Source organism: Mesoplodon bidens (genome assembly GCF_964165515.1).
Source record: "Mesoplodon bidens genome assembly, chromosome: 1".
NCBI classification, from domain to species: Eukaryota; Metazoa; Chordata; class Mammalia; order Artiodactyla; family Ziphiidae; genus Mesoplodon; species Mesoplodon bidens.
This window is the reverse complement of record NC_138176.1, coordinates 63,839,841-63,856,066: the sequence shown is the minus strand read 5'-3', so window position 1 is coordinate 63,856,066 and position 16,226 is coordinate 63,839,841. Positions and strand designations below refer to the sequence as shown.

General features: G+C 40.1%; 1 protein-coding gene across 3 annotated transcripts in view; it reads left to right on the top strand.

Moving 5' to 3' along the window:
• CC2D2A (coiled-coil and C2 domain containing 2A) overlaps positions 1 to 16,226 on the top strand; it is a 142,169-nt gene that overhangs the window by 109,886 nt on the left and 16,057 nt on the right. For all 3 annotated transcript variants that reach the window (XM_081226369.1, XM_081226370.1, XM_081226371.1), the window contains 7 exons: positions 306 to 473; positions 3,268 to 3,373; positions 3,562 to 3,671; positions 4,797 to 4,893; positions 5,833 to 5,931; positions 8,820 to 8,996; positions 13,871 to 14,074. In XM_081226369.1, coding sequence (XP_081082495.1) covers positions 306 to 473; positions 3,268 to 3,373; positions 3,562 to 3,671; positions 4,797 to 4,893; positions 5,833 to 5,931; positions 8,820 to 8,996; positions 13,871 to 14,074 — 961 coding nt within the window. The remainder of the gene's footprint in view (positions 1 to 305; positions 474 to 3,267; positions 3,374 to 3,561; positions 3,672 to 4,796; positions 4,894 to 5,832; positions 5,932 to 8,819; positions 8,997 to 13,870; positions 14,075 to 16,226) is intronic.

The window sequence follows — 16,226 nt, the reverse complement described above, 5'->3', positions numbered from 1 at the left end:
AGGAGAGCACAGGCCACATCTGAGGGGCTGGTGAATAAGCAAGGCAGAGAGCAAGCAGGAAGTGCAGGGAGGGACCAGGCATGAGTTTCATCCTCTGATTGGTAGCAGTTAAAATGAATGTTAATAATCTACAGAGTGGGCTCTCCCCCATCTTGGGAGAACTTCTTGACAATTTCCACCCTCCTTAAAAAGACAAGTTTTTCAGGGGCTTGTGAGGGACCTTGGGGCAGCGTTTGGGAAGTTGTCTCAAGACTTTCCAGATCTTTCTTTTCCCTGGCATCCTAATCTTGTTCTGTAATCATTAGCATTTTGGGCCTGAGCCTTTTCAAGCTGGCAGAACAAAAACGACCACTGAGGCCAAGGAGAAAAGGTCGGAAGAAGGTGACAGCCCAAAACCTGTCCGATGGAGACATAAAGCTGCTGGTGAACATTATCCGGGCTTATGACATTCCAGTGAGGAAGCCAACGACAAGGTGAGAGCCCTCCGAACAGCCCTGGGATAGAATGTGCAGGATCCAACCTCTTTAGAGCATGTTCACTCTCATTTTTAACATAGTTGTTACTCTGGGGGGGCCGAGGACAGGGATGGCGGGGAGGAAGAGGGTTCTTGATGAAGTCAGGGCCCTATTGGTTGCAAGTAACAGAACCAAATCAGTCAGTTTAGGGTAAAGAGGGGATTTATTGGGAATATCTCATAGAACTCAAGAACAAGAGATACAGCCGAACTACATGGTAGACAGTAAAGATTAAAATGGGCTTCTTCAGAGGCCCCTTTGTTTCTCTTGCTTGCTTCCCTCTGTGGGTTTGCTTTATTATTCTCCATGTGATGGAAGTGGTCCATCCTGTCAGGGTACCACCCACCAGGTGTCAGCTTCCCAGGAGTGAATCTGAAGGTCCTAACTTGGGTCAGGTGTTGATCCATGTCTAGTCACCTACAGTCAGAGTGGCAGGTCATAAGGACCTGTCCTGAAGATGGGGGACAGTTCTCAGAGAAGTGGGTGAGAGCTGGGCAGATACCCAAAAGGTGTATATTCTAGATTCTGAAACATGTGTTTGAGCACAAAACTGTGACTTCTCTTTTATCTGCTCAGAGAAGTGAATTATGTCTACTGTATTTCATTACATCGGGGCAATGGGGAACCCCTCACCATAGGTAAGGTGAGCCGAAGTTTCTTATCCCCTTAGAGAACAGAGATGGAAGGACCAAGAATTACTTCTCTTTGCTGGTGCCCTTGTCAATGTCATGAGGGAAACTATAATTTAGTGTACCTTCACCGTGTTCTAGGCACTATGCTAGTCACTTTCATTTATATTATTTCACTTACTTCTCACTACTATTACTGTCTCCATTTTACAAAAGGGAAAATGGAAATGAAGGGAGTGTAAGTGGCTTGCCCAAGGTCATCCAGCTCTGATCACAGAAGCACACCCTGCTAGCCTCTGGCATCTTTTGTCCCTAGGGTCTTCCCTTTAAATTATCCACCCCCTATTATTTTGCCCTACTTTATTTTTCTGCTGACTAACTCTTCTACCCATTACAGAACATCTGATCATCACCAGCTATTCTCAGTGTTTTGTTATATGTAAATGTTCATTTAAGCTCTTGAATCTGTGCCATAACATTGCTTCCTTAAGCCACACAGCCCAACATTCATCTTGATTGCATTAAAGTTTAACTGTGGGGTGAAAAGCTGTTTTTTTTAAAAAAGATATGTAGGTGTTTCTCTTATTTTTGGTTTCCATGAAGTTTTTTAAGAGTTAAACCATTTCATTCAGACAATTACAGGGAAGCATAGTTGATCCTATATGTTATACATTTCAGTGTAAACTCATCAAGTCAGTTCAAATATCAACTCTTGCACTAAACCCACGCAAATCTTAACCTTCTGCCCTTGCAACTAAACTAAACAGGATTTTTCAACTCCTTCTCTGCACTCTTATGGCCCATGCCCACCCCTCTAGTCTAACATATATCCCACTATATGTGATTATTTGTTTGTCTAGTTTGAGCCGAAGTTTATCTTATTTGCCTTTGCAGCCCCAGTGTCTAACACAGGGCCTAAAGTATAGTAGGTACTTAACAAGTGTTTGTATAATAATGTAATTGACAGTGTTCCACACAGGAAAAGGTTTTCTCTGGCAGCTGTTGTGCTAAATGTTCTACTTTCATTGCCTCATAGTTTGTTTGAAACCCTTTCTGTGAAAAGGTAAAACAGTCTGGTGGAAAAAGACGATTTGTACTTTGCTAAGCAGGTGAATGTGAAATACTTGGCAAACCGTAAAATTCAAAACAAATAGGCAGGGGCTTCCCAGGTGGCACAGTGGTTAAGAATCCGCCTGCCAATGCAGGGGACACGGGTTCGAGCCCTGGTCCCAGAAGATTACACATGCCGCAGAGCAACTAAGCCCGTGCGCCACAACTACTGAGCCTGCGCTCTAGAGCCCATGAGCCACAACTACTGAAGCCCGCGCGCCCAGAGCCCATGCTCTGTAATTAGAGAAGCCTCTGCAATGAGAAGCCCGTGCACTGCAACAAAGAGTAGCCCCCGCGCCCTGCAACTAGAGAAAGCCCACACTCAGCAACAAAGACCCAATGCAGCTAAAAATAAATAAATAAAATAAATTTATTTTAAAAAAAAAGGAAAAACAAATATGCAAGTGGGTTGTTGGGATGAGGGGGAAGGTATCTGGGAGAGGATCTCTGGACATGATGTTCATTTCTCCCTTTAAGAATGGCAGCTCAAAAGGGAAAGAGGGCAAGACTCATAGATCCTAACTCAAGCTAGGAATCCCTGACCACCTTTCCCATTGATGCCTGGCAGGCCCAGAGAGAGATGTCTTACCTGGGATATATAGCTCATGTTTACTGGAGAGTGCATGTTCAAAGAAAATACAGTGGGAAAGGACCAGAATTGGATGGAGGCAGGGCAGGCTGGTTAGGAAGCTCAGGATTCTGCTACCTGACAGTGATTGAGGTTCTCAATTACGGGGGAAAAGGCACCCATGAGAGAGCAGAGAGAAGAGGTCCCTTTCCTCTATTCCAACCAGACATGCAGGCCTATGGATGAAAGTTGGGAAGGCTCTCGTAGTCACTAGGTGACTGAGGAGGACCAGAGCATGCAAAAAGACTTCTGAAGCATCAACAAGCTTAGAGAGTATGTCTGTCACCATAGCCACCAATACCATACATCTTTGGAGAAACCGTCTGCAAAGTATATAATTAGACTTTCCATGTCATTTATTTCTTTCATACATTTTCTCTCCTAGCAAATTCCAGCAGCCATCGAGATCTTCAAGGACTTTCAGCGAAAAGCATGCTGCTTCCCCAACCACACAAAGCCCAACCCACAGTGCTGACTACCCCCTCAGCCAGGTGAAATACCCCAGGTGCTGGATCTCCACTTAGAATCTTGCCCCTTCTATTTTTAAGAATTGCCTAGAAAGTTCATAGTCTGTTTTCTGCCTTGTTTTCTTTGGAAACACACCATTTAGAAATATATTTTACCTCTGTTAGGATCAAAATAATTCTACGGTTACAGACTCTTTGCTCTTGATTTTAAGGTTTTAGTACGTCCTTTTGTAGAAGTTTCATTTCAGCGAACAATTTGCCATACAACTACAGCTGAAGGTCCAAACCCCAGCTGGAATGAAGAACTCGAACTTCCATTTAGGTAAGCATATTTTCCTCATTCTACAAGTGACTCCAATCAAGAATAAAATGGGAAAATATCCAACTTCTGAAACTTGGGTTCATTGTTGGGACACCCCACTCCTCTCCAGGCTCTGGCTTCTTACAGCCCAAGATTCCCAGTCCCTCAATCCCACAGCCCCAACACTGTTTTTCTTTTCTTCCCCATCTCCCCAATTCTAGAAGCTTTAAGTAATTTTGAAGCTCCCTAGTTCCCATAAATTAAGCTTTCTCCCTCGTCAGAAATACACAGGCATTTAAATTTTTTGATTAAATGATTTTACCTATTTAAAAGACTCATTATTTCAGATCTTGAATCAACCCAGAAATTATCTAGTCTAGTGCTCTACTTTTATAGAAAATAAACTAAAACCTAAAGATGAAAGGTGACTTGCTTAATGCCAAATAGTAAATTAGAGACTGAGCAAGGGTTAGAACCAGTTAAGTCAGAAGGGAGAAACAGATACCACTCTTATACATAGTACAAGCAAAAAGAATGAGAAAAGTTAAAGGCGAATGCTCAGCACAATAGATGCAGTAGCCTGGTCTTGAGCCATGCCATGGAGAGGCCTGCTTGGGCCAGGCTTGGCTGGACTCAGAGCAGGTGATGTTATAGGAGATGAACCTTACCCCTACCTTGCTTTACTTACCTGTGGGGAAAGTGAGTGGGAAGCAGGGACCATCCAACCAGCCACGTAACAATAGGAGGTTTATGACCAGGGAATGGTCTGACAGAGAAGCACCTTCCAGAGCCCAGTTGCTTAGAAAGTCCACATACCAGCACCAATATCAGCTGGAGACCTTGTATGTAGCCAGCTGGCTCCTTGCAAAGCTCGCCATGGTTGGGAGATGATGTGAGACTCACCAGGACAAGCCAGCAAAAGGGTTTGTCTCTCTGCACAGAGCCTGCAGTCTACTGCCTTGCCATTTGAGTATAGGTACCACCTTATAAGGTCTCTGTGCTAGAGAAATCCTTTAAATGAGACAACTGCCATTAGTCCTCCTATCTATGCTCATATTCAGGTATTTTTCCAGTTTGGACATTTGAGTACTCATTATTTCTCTTTTGCTCTTTTCATGCTCCCTGATCATGGGTGCCCATTTGCAGGGCCCCCAGTGGGGATTACAGCACCACCAGTTTGCAGTCAGTGAAAGATGACGTGTTCATCAACATTTTTGATGAAGTTCTATATGATGCCTTAGAGGTAAGTTCACGTTTTTGAGAAAGATGTCTGTATTCATTTTCTATCCTCTACCCGTTGTGTAAGTCCTGTCAGGGAGAAGAAAATTTCCCCTTACGCTTGTGTGTTCTTTTGGCTGGTCTAATAATTAAATTGACACAAGACAGATTAACAGGGGAAAAATAAACAACTTTTAATTTTGTATGTACAAAGGTCTCATAGATGTATGATCTAGGAAGTGACCAAACAATTTTTATACCTTTTAGACAAAGAAACAATAAATTTGTGAAGAATTGACAAGACATAGATGTTTGGTTTTGGGTAAATTAGTAAAGAAATAACAAGGTTTGTACAGCCTCCTCAGCCCTGGATTCCCTGTCTCTGGTGATAAGGATGTCTCTCTCTCTCTACCCCCAGGTGCAGGGAGGGCACCTTTCACACAGGAGATTTATTTCCTGCTTTCTGCAGACAAAAGAGGGTCAGAGTGTTCTTGCACCAGCTGCTTTTCAAGTAACTTGAATTCAAATTAACCCATATGCCACTTTGGCATATTTAGGGGCAGCCTGCCCTGAGCCCCATCAATCCCAAAATTTGGAATGTTTGAAACCTGACATGTATAAATGGGGAAAGAAAGAAGGGAGGAAAAGAACCAGTTTTTTTTTTATTTTCAACTTGACTGTCTGCTATGATCCAGGAATTGTACTAGGGGTTTTTATACATTGTCTTAATTTTAAAATACTCCTACAAAGTAGATTGTTAAATTCCCAATTTATTGATGAGGAAACTGAGGTTCAGAGAAGTTAAATGACTTTCCTAGGGTCACAGAACTATTAAGTGTCTTAACCAGAATGTGACTTAGATCTGTTTAACCTAAACCTACCGCGCTTTCAGCTAAAATCCTGCTGGTTTCCTACTTCCTATCCGGAGTTGTTAAACAATTATCACTTCCCACCCCTCCTTTAGGATGACCGTGAAAGAGGAAGTGGAATCCACACCCGTATTGAGAGACATTGGTTGGGATGTGTGAAAATTCCATTTAGCACGATATATTTCCAGGCAAGGGTAAGCATCAAAAGTAAGAATTTCACAGGAATAGGGCTCTATCCATTTTTCCTGTTAAAGGTTTTTTTGTGGAAGTATACCCTTAACACTGAGAGGACCTATGTGCAAGGCCACTAATGGAAAGATAAAAATCACTATATAAAGCCATTGATCTTCTGTCATATTTGCATGACTTATTAAAACATCTATCTTCCTTACAGTTAGTAGTTAATGTACAACTTTGCCAACCTGAGAATTTTTTAACTTTTAAATGAAAGTGAAGAAGGTAGGACAAAGTAGAAACTTGTCAAAAATGACAAAAGTGGAGTGGATAGATGCCTGAAAATAACTTGAAGAAAACAACCAGGCCAGTTGATGGCCCATTTTAATCAAGTGCTTTAATGTTTCCAGAGTCCTCACTATTTCAAAAATGAAAAATGTTTGGTAGCGACTTGCTCAACTAAAATACCATTCTTCAGAGTTTAACAATTTTGCTTAAGGGGATCCATTAGGTTAACAATTCTTGAATGGCATAGTAGCTCTAATCTGAGACAGTTAAAGATTCTGAAATGGCTTTAATATCCCAGTATTAAATCCATAGCAACAGGAGGCTTTGAGCCAAAGACTGTGTTAATCTCACACAGCTACAGAGGAAACAGTTTAAATCCACATGTGATGACCACATAGAGCAAATGCTGCCTGGGTCACAGACTGAAGCAAGGCCAAGAACAAAACTGAAGTGTGAGAGGCTTCGATTGGTTGGAATTTCAAGAATCATTTGGAATTGCAATCCTTCTAGACCAAAGGGACTGTCTACAGGTGATGCTGCAGCTATATGCATGCCAAAAATGTTACATTTCCCTCTTCAAAGAGATTTGAAATGAAAAAAATTTTAAAGAGCACATCATTTTGCAAATCAAACTGCCCATGTTATTTGACATCACATTTGGAAGGGTACTCAGAAGTAATTACTCCAAACCCCTTCTTGATAAATGAATCTCCTTTACTATATCCTAGTAATACCCATACTCTCTAGAAGTAGGGACCTTACTACCTCATAAGGTAGCTTGCTCTCTTTTCAATATCTCTGTCATAAATTTCTTCTTTAAACTGTGCCAGAAGCTAAATTCCTCCCTGGGACTCCCATTCATAGGTCCTGCTTTGGAGCTACACAAAACAAGGAGACTCCTAACTTGGTCATAATAATAGGAATAACTATATTTATCAGGTGCCTATTATTGATATATACCATTTCTAGCTAGTTTATATGTCACCTTAATTAAACCTCACAACAGCTCAATAGACATTATTATCCCCATTTTATAGATGAAAAAAATGGAAGCCTAGAAAGGTAAGTAACTACTCAAATCCCAAAGTTTACAGCAGATCTGGGATTCAACTTTTACCAACTTCCAACATTTTACATTGGCTTATCCTTTAAGAATGAGATTGGTAAAAGTAAAGAGACCTATTCAACTTCTGAGTTTATACATCTCAATATTGCTTTTGAGAATGATTTTATCACATTTGTCATTTTTAAAGTTTTGTCTGATTCTAAAGCTCATGCTCTTAAATGAACTGACAGGGCACATTTGACAATATCTGGAGACATTTTTTGGTTGTTGCAACTAGTAGGGGTACAACTGGTATCTAGTGTATTGAGGCAGGAATGCTGCAAACACCCTACAATGCACAGGACAGCCCTCCATAACAAAGAGTTCTCCGGGCCCAAACATCAACAGTGCCCAGGGTGAGAGACTCTGTCTTAAATTCTTACACTTCAACTATTTGGAGACAGTGTCTATTCCCTCCTGGCTCATCTATCTATTCTACAGACCAGATGTGCCCACTTATTTCAGCTGTACTTTATACGGCGCTGTATTTATACTCTTCTTCTCCTTGTATCCTCTCATCTGCCTGGGTACAGGCTTTGGGGGAACTCCACCAATGTAAAGAGGAAAATAAATAAGAGCTTCCTTCATTCCTCTCTAGAGGGCATATTCACTGAAATAAAAATTGGATTCTCTGAAAATCTGTGAATTTCAAACCTGAGTAGTTTTGTAGTACTAGACAGTCTTCCATAAACGTACTGTTGCTTTGACTACAAAGGAGTAAAAACTTCTGCCTTTTTGAACCTCTACATAATTTAGGTCATTTTATGTAAGAGGCTTGTAATTCATTCAGCCTACATTTATTGAGCACCTCCTGTGTATACAAAACACTGTCATATATTGAAGACAGATGATACAAAAAAGAGCACAATATAGATTCTGTTTGCATAGAACAATTATCTAATAAATATGCACACAACAGTAAAGTCTGGCAGAATGTGTCAATGCAATAAATGAAAGAAGCAAGTTGTATGTAAGGCTGGTGGAGATAAAACAAATCACGAAGGAGACAACATCTGACCTGAGCCTTGAAAAATGATTAAAATTCTAAAAGGTGGAGATGGGAAGCTGAGGCATCCCAGAAAAGGGGACTGGCTGCCAGCTAACACTTATTGAGCACTTATCACAGGACAGGCATTTTTCTTAGTGTTTTACATCTATTAATCCATTCAGCATACATAATTACCCTACAAAGTAGATACTATTATTATCTCCTTTTTACAAATGCACAAGCTGAGTCACTTTGAGTTTAATCCAGGATTTGAACACAGGCAACCTAGTGTTGGAATCAACTTGCATAACTAGCACATGTTCCACTGAACCAAGCAAAGAAGGCAGGGAAAGAGAGAACCCTTCCTGTGACAGCTTAAGGAGATAAGCCTGGAGAGAAGGGGTGGGCCCTGAATACAGTCTGAGCAGTTTTTACTGAATTCATCAGATGATGAGGAGTTGACACTTACCTTTGAACTTCTGTTGGAAAATCACCAGGATGTTTACAGAACTGTATTTTCTTCACAGATTGATGGGACATTTAAAATCAATATTCCCCCAGTTCTTCTGGGCTACAGTAAGGAGCGAAGTGTGATTATTGAGCGGGGTTTTGACGCCGTCCGAAGCCTGAGTGAAGGCTCCTACATCACCCTGTTCATTACCTTGGAGCCTCAGCTGGTTCCTGGGGAGTCGGTTCGAGAAAAGGTAACTGCGTGCTCTCTGGAATCGCATGTCTGACGCGGACGAAACCTGAGGAATGCTTGCTAGGCCATGCTTTTTTAAAATTGTACTGAATGGCACAAGCAGAGGTTTCCTTACTTCAGTATCCATTTATTACTCTTCCGGTTTGGACAGAATGAAGGTTAGAGAACAGCTGTGTGGGTTTGTACTTCATTTGAGTCAATAATTAGGTCAATCAGCAATTTAAACTTTTAGCAAAGCAAAACAAATATAAACAGGCTCTACTTTTAGAAGAATTTTCTCATTGGGTAGAAAATGAAATATGAAAGTAGAAAAGCAGATTGCTTTATTATCTTGACACTTACTGGCAAGCGTGCTGAAATGAATTTCTAAATCTGACCTCAAGTCCCTGGTCATGTTGTATATTGAATCAATTCATAGGATCATAAAACCAGGTGACCTTCAGGGGTCACCACAGTTTATTTCAGTGCCTTCGGACAGAAACAAGTAAGTATATGCACAAGTACTCTAATTTTGCACAGCCCTAGAGAAAAAGAATTTCTAGAACTACTTGTTAGCAACTGTTTCCCAACCTTCAGAATTGGGAGATACTTCCTTAATGTAACATACTTGTGCAGCATTGATGCATACTGCCCTTATCAGACTTGGGAGAAAGATTGATCATGACCTCTTATTATTATAAACTAATACAATAATGACAACCACCACCAACAACAACATGTGCTGAGTTGTCACTCTGTCCTGAGCACTCTGTCAGACATTGACATGTGTCCTCTCTCTGAATACTCACAGTTGTCTTGTATGGTGGGTCTTCAACTAGGAGATGAGAAAAAATGGGGCTGAACTCTCCAAGTTCACCCCGGGGAAGTAAATGGCAGTGCTAACAATTAAACATCTGTCTGACTTTAAATCATATATATTCAACGAATATTTACTGAGCATCTTCTGTGTGACAGGCATTTTTTAGGCACTGGGAATATAGCTGCCTAAAAAAGCAAATAAAAATTCCAAATTGTTAACTACTAAGCTATACTGCCCAAATTATTATGCTGACTCTTTATCCACTGTAATTAAGACTCAGACGGAGATGAAAAAAAAATGAGCACATTCCTCTGTTTCTTTTTCACTATTACAGTTTGGGTCACAGAGAAAAATACTATCACTATTTCCTATTTGCAAGGCATTTACAGGATAACATGAAGGATTGTTGGAAAAACAAATCCATGAAATTCAAATTAACCTTATATGCTAGCCTTTGTCACTAAAGCTGTGACAAATATGTTCTCCAAAAAACATGTTAGAATATATACATTTCAAAATATTTCTAAGACGGGAAACATGTTTGGAATGCTTTTCTTCATGAACAAATTCAAGAGAAAGTCAAAAAGCATGTTTACACAGAAAAATGCTCCCAGAGAAAAGATGATTTTGCTAGTTCTATGTATTCTTAACAGAAGCAAAAGCGGTCAGTTAGTACTCCACCTGGAGGTGAGCTTCCAAACCATGAGAGAGCAGTCTGTGACTGGGGCTGAAAAGCTGAAAAGCTGAAAACATTTGCACAGAGGTGCCTTTGCACTTGGCCTTCTTCCCAGGCACTGACCTCCTACTGCAGAAGTTTTAAGGGTCCTATGGCCTTCCTTCCTTAAAATGAGATATCTAGGCTGTCAGCTGTTGCCTTTGGTGGCTTTTCACTGCCCCGCTGTGGCTGTATGTGGCATTTCTCTCAGACCTCCAAAATGAGGGTGTAAGAAAAACTCCTCTGGAAGGCAGACTCTGCTGCTCCTTGACAAGGAAGACTTGTGCACTGACAGGATCCTGGCATCCTAAACACAAAGTGGCAGAAAGGAGAGAGAAGCTCTTGCCCTAAATAGTAGGGACCACAACCTGGAATTGTTTTTCCACTTAACAGCAACTGCCAGGATTAGCCCATTAGAGTCTTCCCTCCACCATTATCCCATGCTGAACCATTCCATATGATTTTTAAAAGATATTTACTCATGGAACTGTCTAAAAAATCAGTAGCAACTCCTGAAACTCTTAGCATCCGCTACTTTACTCTGTCTCGATAAAAACAAAAGTTTTTTTTTTAAATAGATTGTCTGTTAATGAAGTCTCCCTCTTATTCCTTCTTTTTTTCTTTCTTGCTTCTGATAGATGAGTGACATGCTTAAAAAGGTACCAAGCATTTTGTTTTACTATTCATCAGCCAATAGTTATTAGGCTTTAATTACCTGCTTCTGTCCTCTGCCACCTTATGGAAGCTGCTGGGTTCTAATGTATGTGTGATCCCTTGGCAATGAACTACAGATGTCTGCAGTTCATGAAGAATAACTAACTTTGTCTTTTGGCCCATTTAGTTTTGTCAGAAAGTTTCTTATTTAGCTCTGAATCAGGAAGTCACATGTCTGAATGTCACCTGCATACTGGGAGCTACCTCCACTGTTTCCACGTCCGTAAAATCCATGAGCTGCTTCTTACAGAAACAGTGTGGCTGGGACAATTATTTCTGGTCAGTGGAGCCGCCACAGTGTAGGTATTCAAAGGGAAAATAAATCCATTCAGTTTTCTATAACTATTTACATTAACCTAGAAGTTAAATAATTGAGCCAGTTAAGAATCTTCCAAATTTCATGTTGAATCAAATTGTGAATTTGTCAGTTCCACCTTTGTTTCATAATAAATGACCCAAATCCTTTTAGTATTTAGCTTTTGCTTGGCACTTCTTAGATTACCAACATGGCATACTACCCTTAAATTACTGTTTCAATCCATTAAATGGCATCCTTGTGGTCTAAACAAGTATTAATGACCATTAATAGATACCTATTAAATGCTTACATTATGCATGCTCAGTGCAGAGAAGAACACAAAATGATTGAAACATGGGCCCTGCTCCCAAGAAGCACTAACTACAGAGTCAAAATACACAGCAGAACAGCCAGGTCCAAGTGGCAAAAAAAGTTTTATACATACTTTTTTCAATTTGGAAGTAGTCAGTACTGATTCAAGATTTTTACTGTTCTTTCTGGACACTGCCTATAGCTGCCTCTCTTTAATGCTTCCATAGCATACGGTGTCTATCTCTATAGGATCTCTGGTCAAGTGTTTCAAGCACCTGATTGCTTATTAATGTTCTCCTCCAGACTAGAAGTGTCTTGAGGGGTCTGTTTCATATACATTTATCCAGACTGCCTAGAACCCTTTAGACTTTCAGCAAACGTTTTTCAAATAATTGGATGCATATGTAAATTAATGAGTTTAAAGAAAACAGGGATGAATTCAAAAGAGTGCTTTTCTTCACACCACCCTTGTTTCATAATTCTCAGTCTTTCTAAAGTTACAATTATTTATACCCTAGAGTCTGTATACATCCATACCAAAGTCTCGTAAGCTCACCTTTTTCATTTATTTATGTCTTAGTCATAACACCTATTCGGTAGCTACCGTGTCTGGGCACTGTGCTGAGTAGGTGGTTATAACGACGATGATGATGATGATGTTAGGATTCAGATGTCAGGGCACATCCCATGAAGAATATACAGGAGGCTTTTGGAAATGCCTCCATCCTATCTATCCGCCACAACCGCTACCTCAATTTCTCAGGATACAGCAATCAAATTAGAAACAGGAGCCACAGTCCAGCTCCAATATAAGGTGGTTTGTGACCACCTAGAGGGGTGGGATAGGGAGGGTGGGAGGGAGGGAGATGAAAGAGGGAGGAGATATAGGAACATATGTATATGTATAGCTGATTCACTTTGTTATAAAGCAGAAACTAACACACCATTGTAAAGCAATTATACTCCAATAAGGATGTTAAAAACAGGGGCTTCCCTGGTGGCGCAGTGGTTGAGAGTCCCCCTGCCGATGCAGGGGACACGGGTTCATGCCCTGGTCCGGGAAGATCCCACATGCCGTAGAGCGGCTGGGCCCGTGAGCCATGGCCGCTGAGCCTGCGTGTCCGGAGCCTGTGCTCCGCAACGGGAGAGGCCACAACAGGGAGAGGCCTGCGTACCGCAAAAAAAAAAAAAAAAAAAGTGTTAAAAATAAAACAAAACAAGTCTGGGAATTGGCTCATCTTGGATCAGAGAAGCACTTAAAGAAAACTACTATACATTTGATGTTTCGAGTTCTGCTTCCTTTTACCTTGAGACCCATTACTATTATTTAGTATGTTGGTTATGGATTTAAAACTTTTTAATACATACATATATACTTGTAAATTTGTGGTCCTTTTAACGTGAGTTGCTTTACCTTTGCTTTGAGGTGTTTGATTTCTGAGCCCTCTCCCCTCTAAAACCAACATCAAAATACACATAAAACTATTGCTTGGTCTCATCAATCAGAAGTAGTACATAATAGTTTAATTTTTTTTTCTTTGCTGTACGTGGGCCTCTCACTGCTGTGGCCTCTCCCGTTGCAGAGCACGGGCTCCAGATGCGCAGGCTCAGCGGCCATGGCTCACAGGCCCAGCTGCTCCACGGCATGTGGGATCTTCCTGGACCGGGGCACAAACCCGTGTTCCCTGCATCGGCAGGTGGACTCTCAACCACTGTGCCACCAGGGAAGCCCTAGTTTAATTTTTATATGTTGCTTTATTAATCCAATAATTTCCATATGGCTGCTTGCCTGTTGACTACTTTCTTTCAATGCTGGTGAATATATTTTAAGTGTTTAATGAATCCATCTAATTTTTAAATTATAAATATAATTAAATAAATCTTCAGGAACACTGGGGCCTGACAGTTTTGTAGGGGGGTCACTAAATCACACTTCCTGAAGCACACATTGAGTTCATGTTGACTGTGGGATTTGAACAGGTTCTACTGTATCTCCTGTAATGATATACAAACTCCATGGAGTCTTTATTTTTGAAGTTTGATTCTCAGGAAGATGAGAAATTGCTTCAAGCAACTGAGAAGTTTCAAGCTGAATGTGCCTTAAAGTTTCCAACTCGTCAGTGCCTTACAAGAGTGGTTGACATTAGTGGGAAAACCGTCTTCATTACTCGTTATCTCAAGCCTTTAAATCCTCCTCAGGAGCTCCTTAACACTCACCCCAACAATCCCCAGGCAACAGCAGTAAGTATTTCACAGCCAATCGGTGTTTGCGCTAAAAAGGTTTTAAAGTTTCAGTATATTGCCCTCTTAATTACCACATTTCATAGTACCTAGGATATAACTAGATCAAGATCATTAATGATTAAAGTAATGATTAAAACTCCTTTACTACCATGAGGCTTACTTTCTTTAGAAAAGTCTGAAGGTACCAGTGAGGATAATAATCCTTAGTCCATTCTTTCAGGGAACAATTAATTATTGAGTGCTTACTGTGTCCCTGACATTACATTGGGTGCTGGAAAACTAAAATTTGGAAGATGCTCTACACTTTCACAATGTCTTATACAAACATGTTTTCATTATGTATTCTCTATAACTCTGCTAGAATTTGAACCTAGGCCTCTGACGTAGAACTCGTGCACGTTCTATTATACCAAGATAACTACTCAGTATTATATTTAATGCTACAAGCATCATTAAATTCAAATTAAGCAAAAATTATTTCCAAGCTTTAAGTATGTACAGCATGTAGGCCATCCTTGTAAAGCACATCTATACCAGGCCATTAAATACTCATGCATCATTCTCTGCCTGCAAAGCACCATACCCGTCGCAATCTCACACGAACAGAACTGTATGCTGAATGGGCTATTCTTAAGTGGACAAAGTAACCCATAACTGTCTTTGGCGAGTGGATATTATAGAGAGTAATTGCTGCTAATAAGTCATTAATTTAGTAATTTAGGAACAGGGTAATGATATGCCTATTTGCAGATATAGATATATATTTAAAAAACCAAATAAACATTGTGTTCTACATTACATTTACTTTTATTAATCAATTTTTATTAAAAACCTTAACAGGGACTTCTATTCTCTCTAGCAGAGTAGATATGCAGAAAACTTCTCCCAGTAGAGAACACTTAGAGTGATAAATAAAATATTTAAAACATGTTTTAAATCATGACTGAAATGGAAATAAGATGAGGAGGAAAACCCAGAGACAGGAAACTACAGGAAAGCAAGACTCCACCAGGGTGAGGGCTTGAAACAGTGTTTGCTCTGGGGTCACCCGTAATTCCTAATGCCAAGAGATGGGTTTCAGTGGGCCTCAAGGTTGCTGGAGATGGGAGGTAATGCACGGTGCTGGAGCATTGGATTAGAGACTCAGCCACGGAGCTGGGACCCTTGAAGTGTAAACTCACTGGTAGGTAAACTAGGAAATACCCTACCCTGCAGAAGAAAATCTGCCTGTCTCAGCCTTGACTCTGGATGGAAGAGGAAAAAAAAAAAGTCTCTTCTAAGAATTCCTAATCACTAAGCTGTACTTATTCACACTTGGGACTGAAATTTACACTACCTGTAGGACCCCAAAAAACTTCAATCGAAATTTAATTTCAAGAATTCCCTGTTGGTAATGCCCCTAAGTCCCTGTCAAAGCAAACCCAAATTCTTCTAGGAGAACATCCTTTAAACGCAGCTTCAAAAAAATTCCACAGAAAAAGTTCCAAGCAACATGAACATATAAAAGATCATCAATGAAGAAATAAGTCACTATGAAGAAGGTAAGTTAGCAGAAACAACATTCTGTAGAATCGGGACACAAATTACCAGATTCAGAATATAAAATAGGTATGTTTAATAAGTTTAAGAAATCTAGGGAATTGAAAATATAACAAAAGGACAATAGACTATTAGAACTGACATACAGCGTGTTAAAAGTACTACATGGAACTTGTAGAAATAAAGAATAGTTAAAATTAGAAACTGAACAAACAGTTTAAACCTAACGTCAAATATAGTTGAATACAGAGTTAAATTAAATACAGTTAAATACAGAGATAATTCATGAATATACAGGCAAAGAAACTTCTTGGAGTATAGCACAGAGACAGAAAAAAATGGAAGACATAAAGGAATGGTTAAGAGACATGGAGGATAGAGGGAGGAGGACCAAACTGTGTTTAAAAGAAGAAAAGCAATATTCAAAGAGATAGAGCTGAGAATTTTCAAGATTTGATGAAAGACAACGATTCAGGAAGCCCAATGAATCCCACACAAAATAAATAAAATGAAATTAAACTCCAGGTGTATAATAGGGAACAAAAAAAAACAAAGATGATCTTTAAAGCAGCTAGAGAGAAAGTGCAGATTATCTAAAAAGGAACAGTAA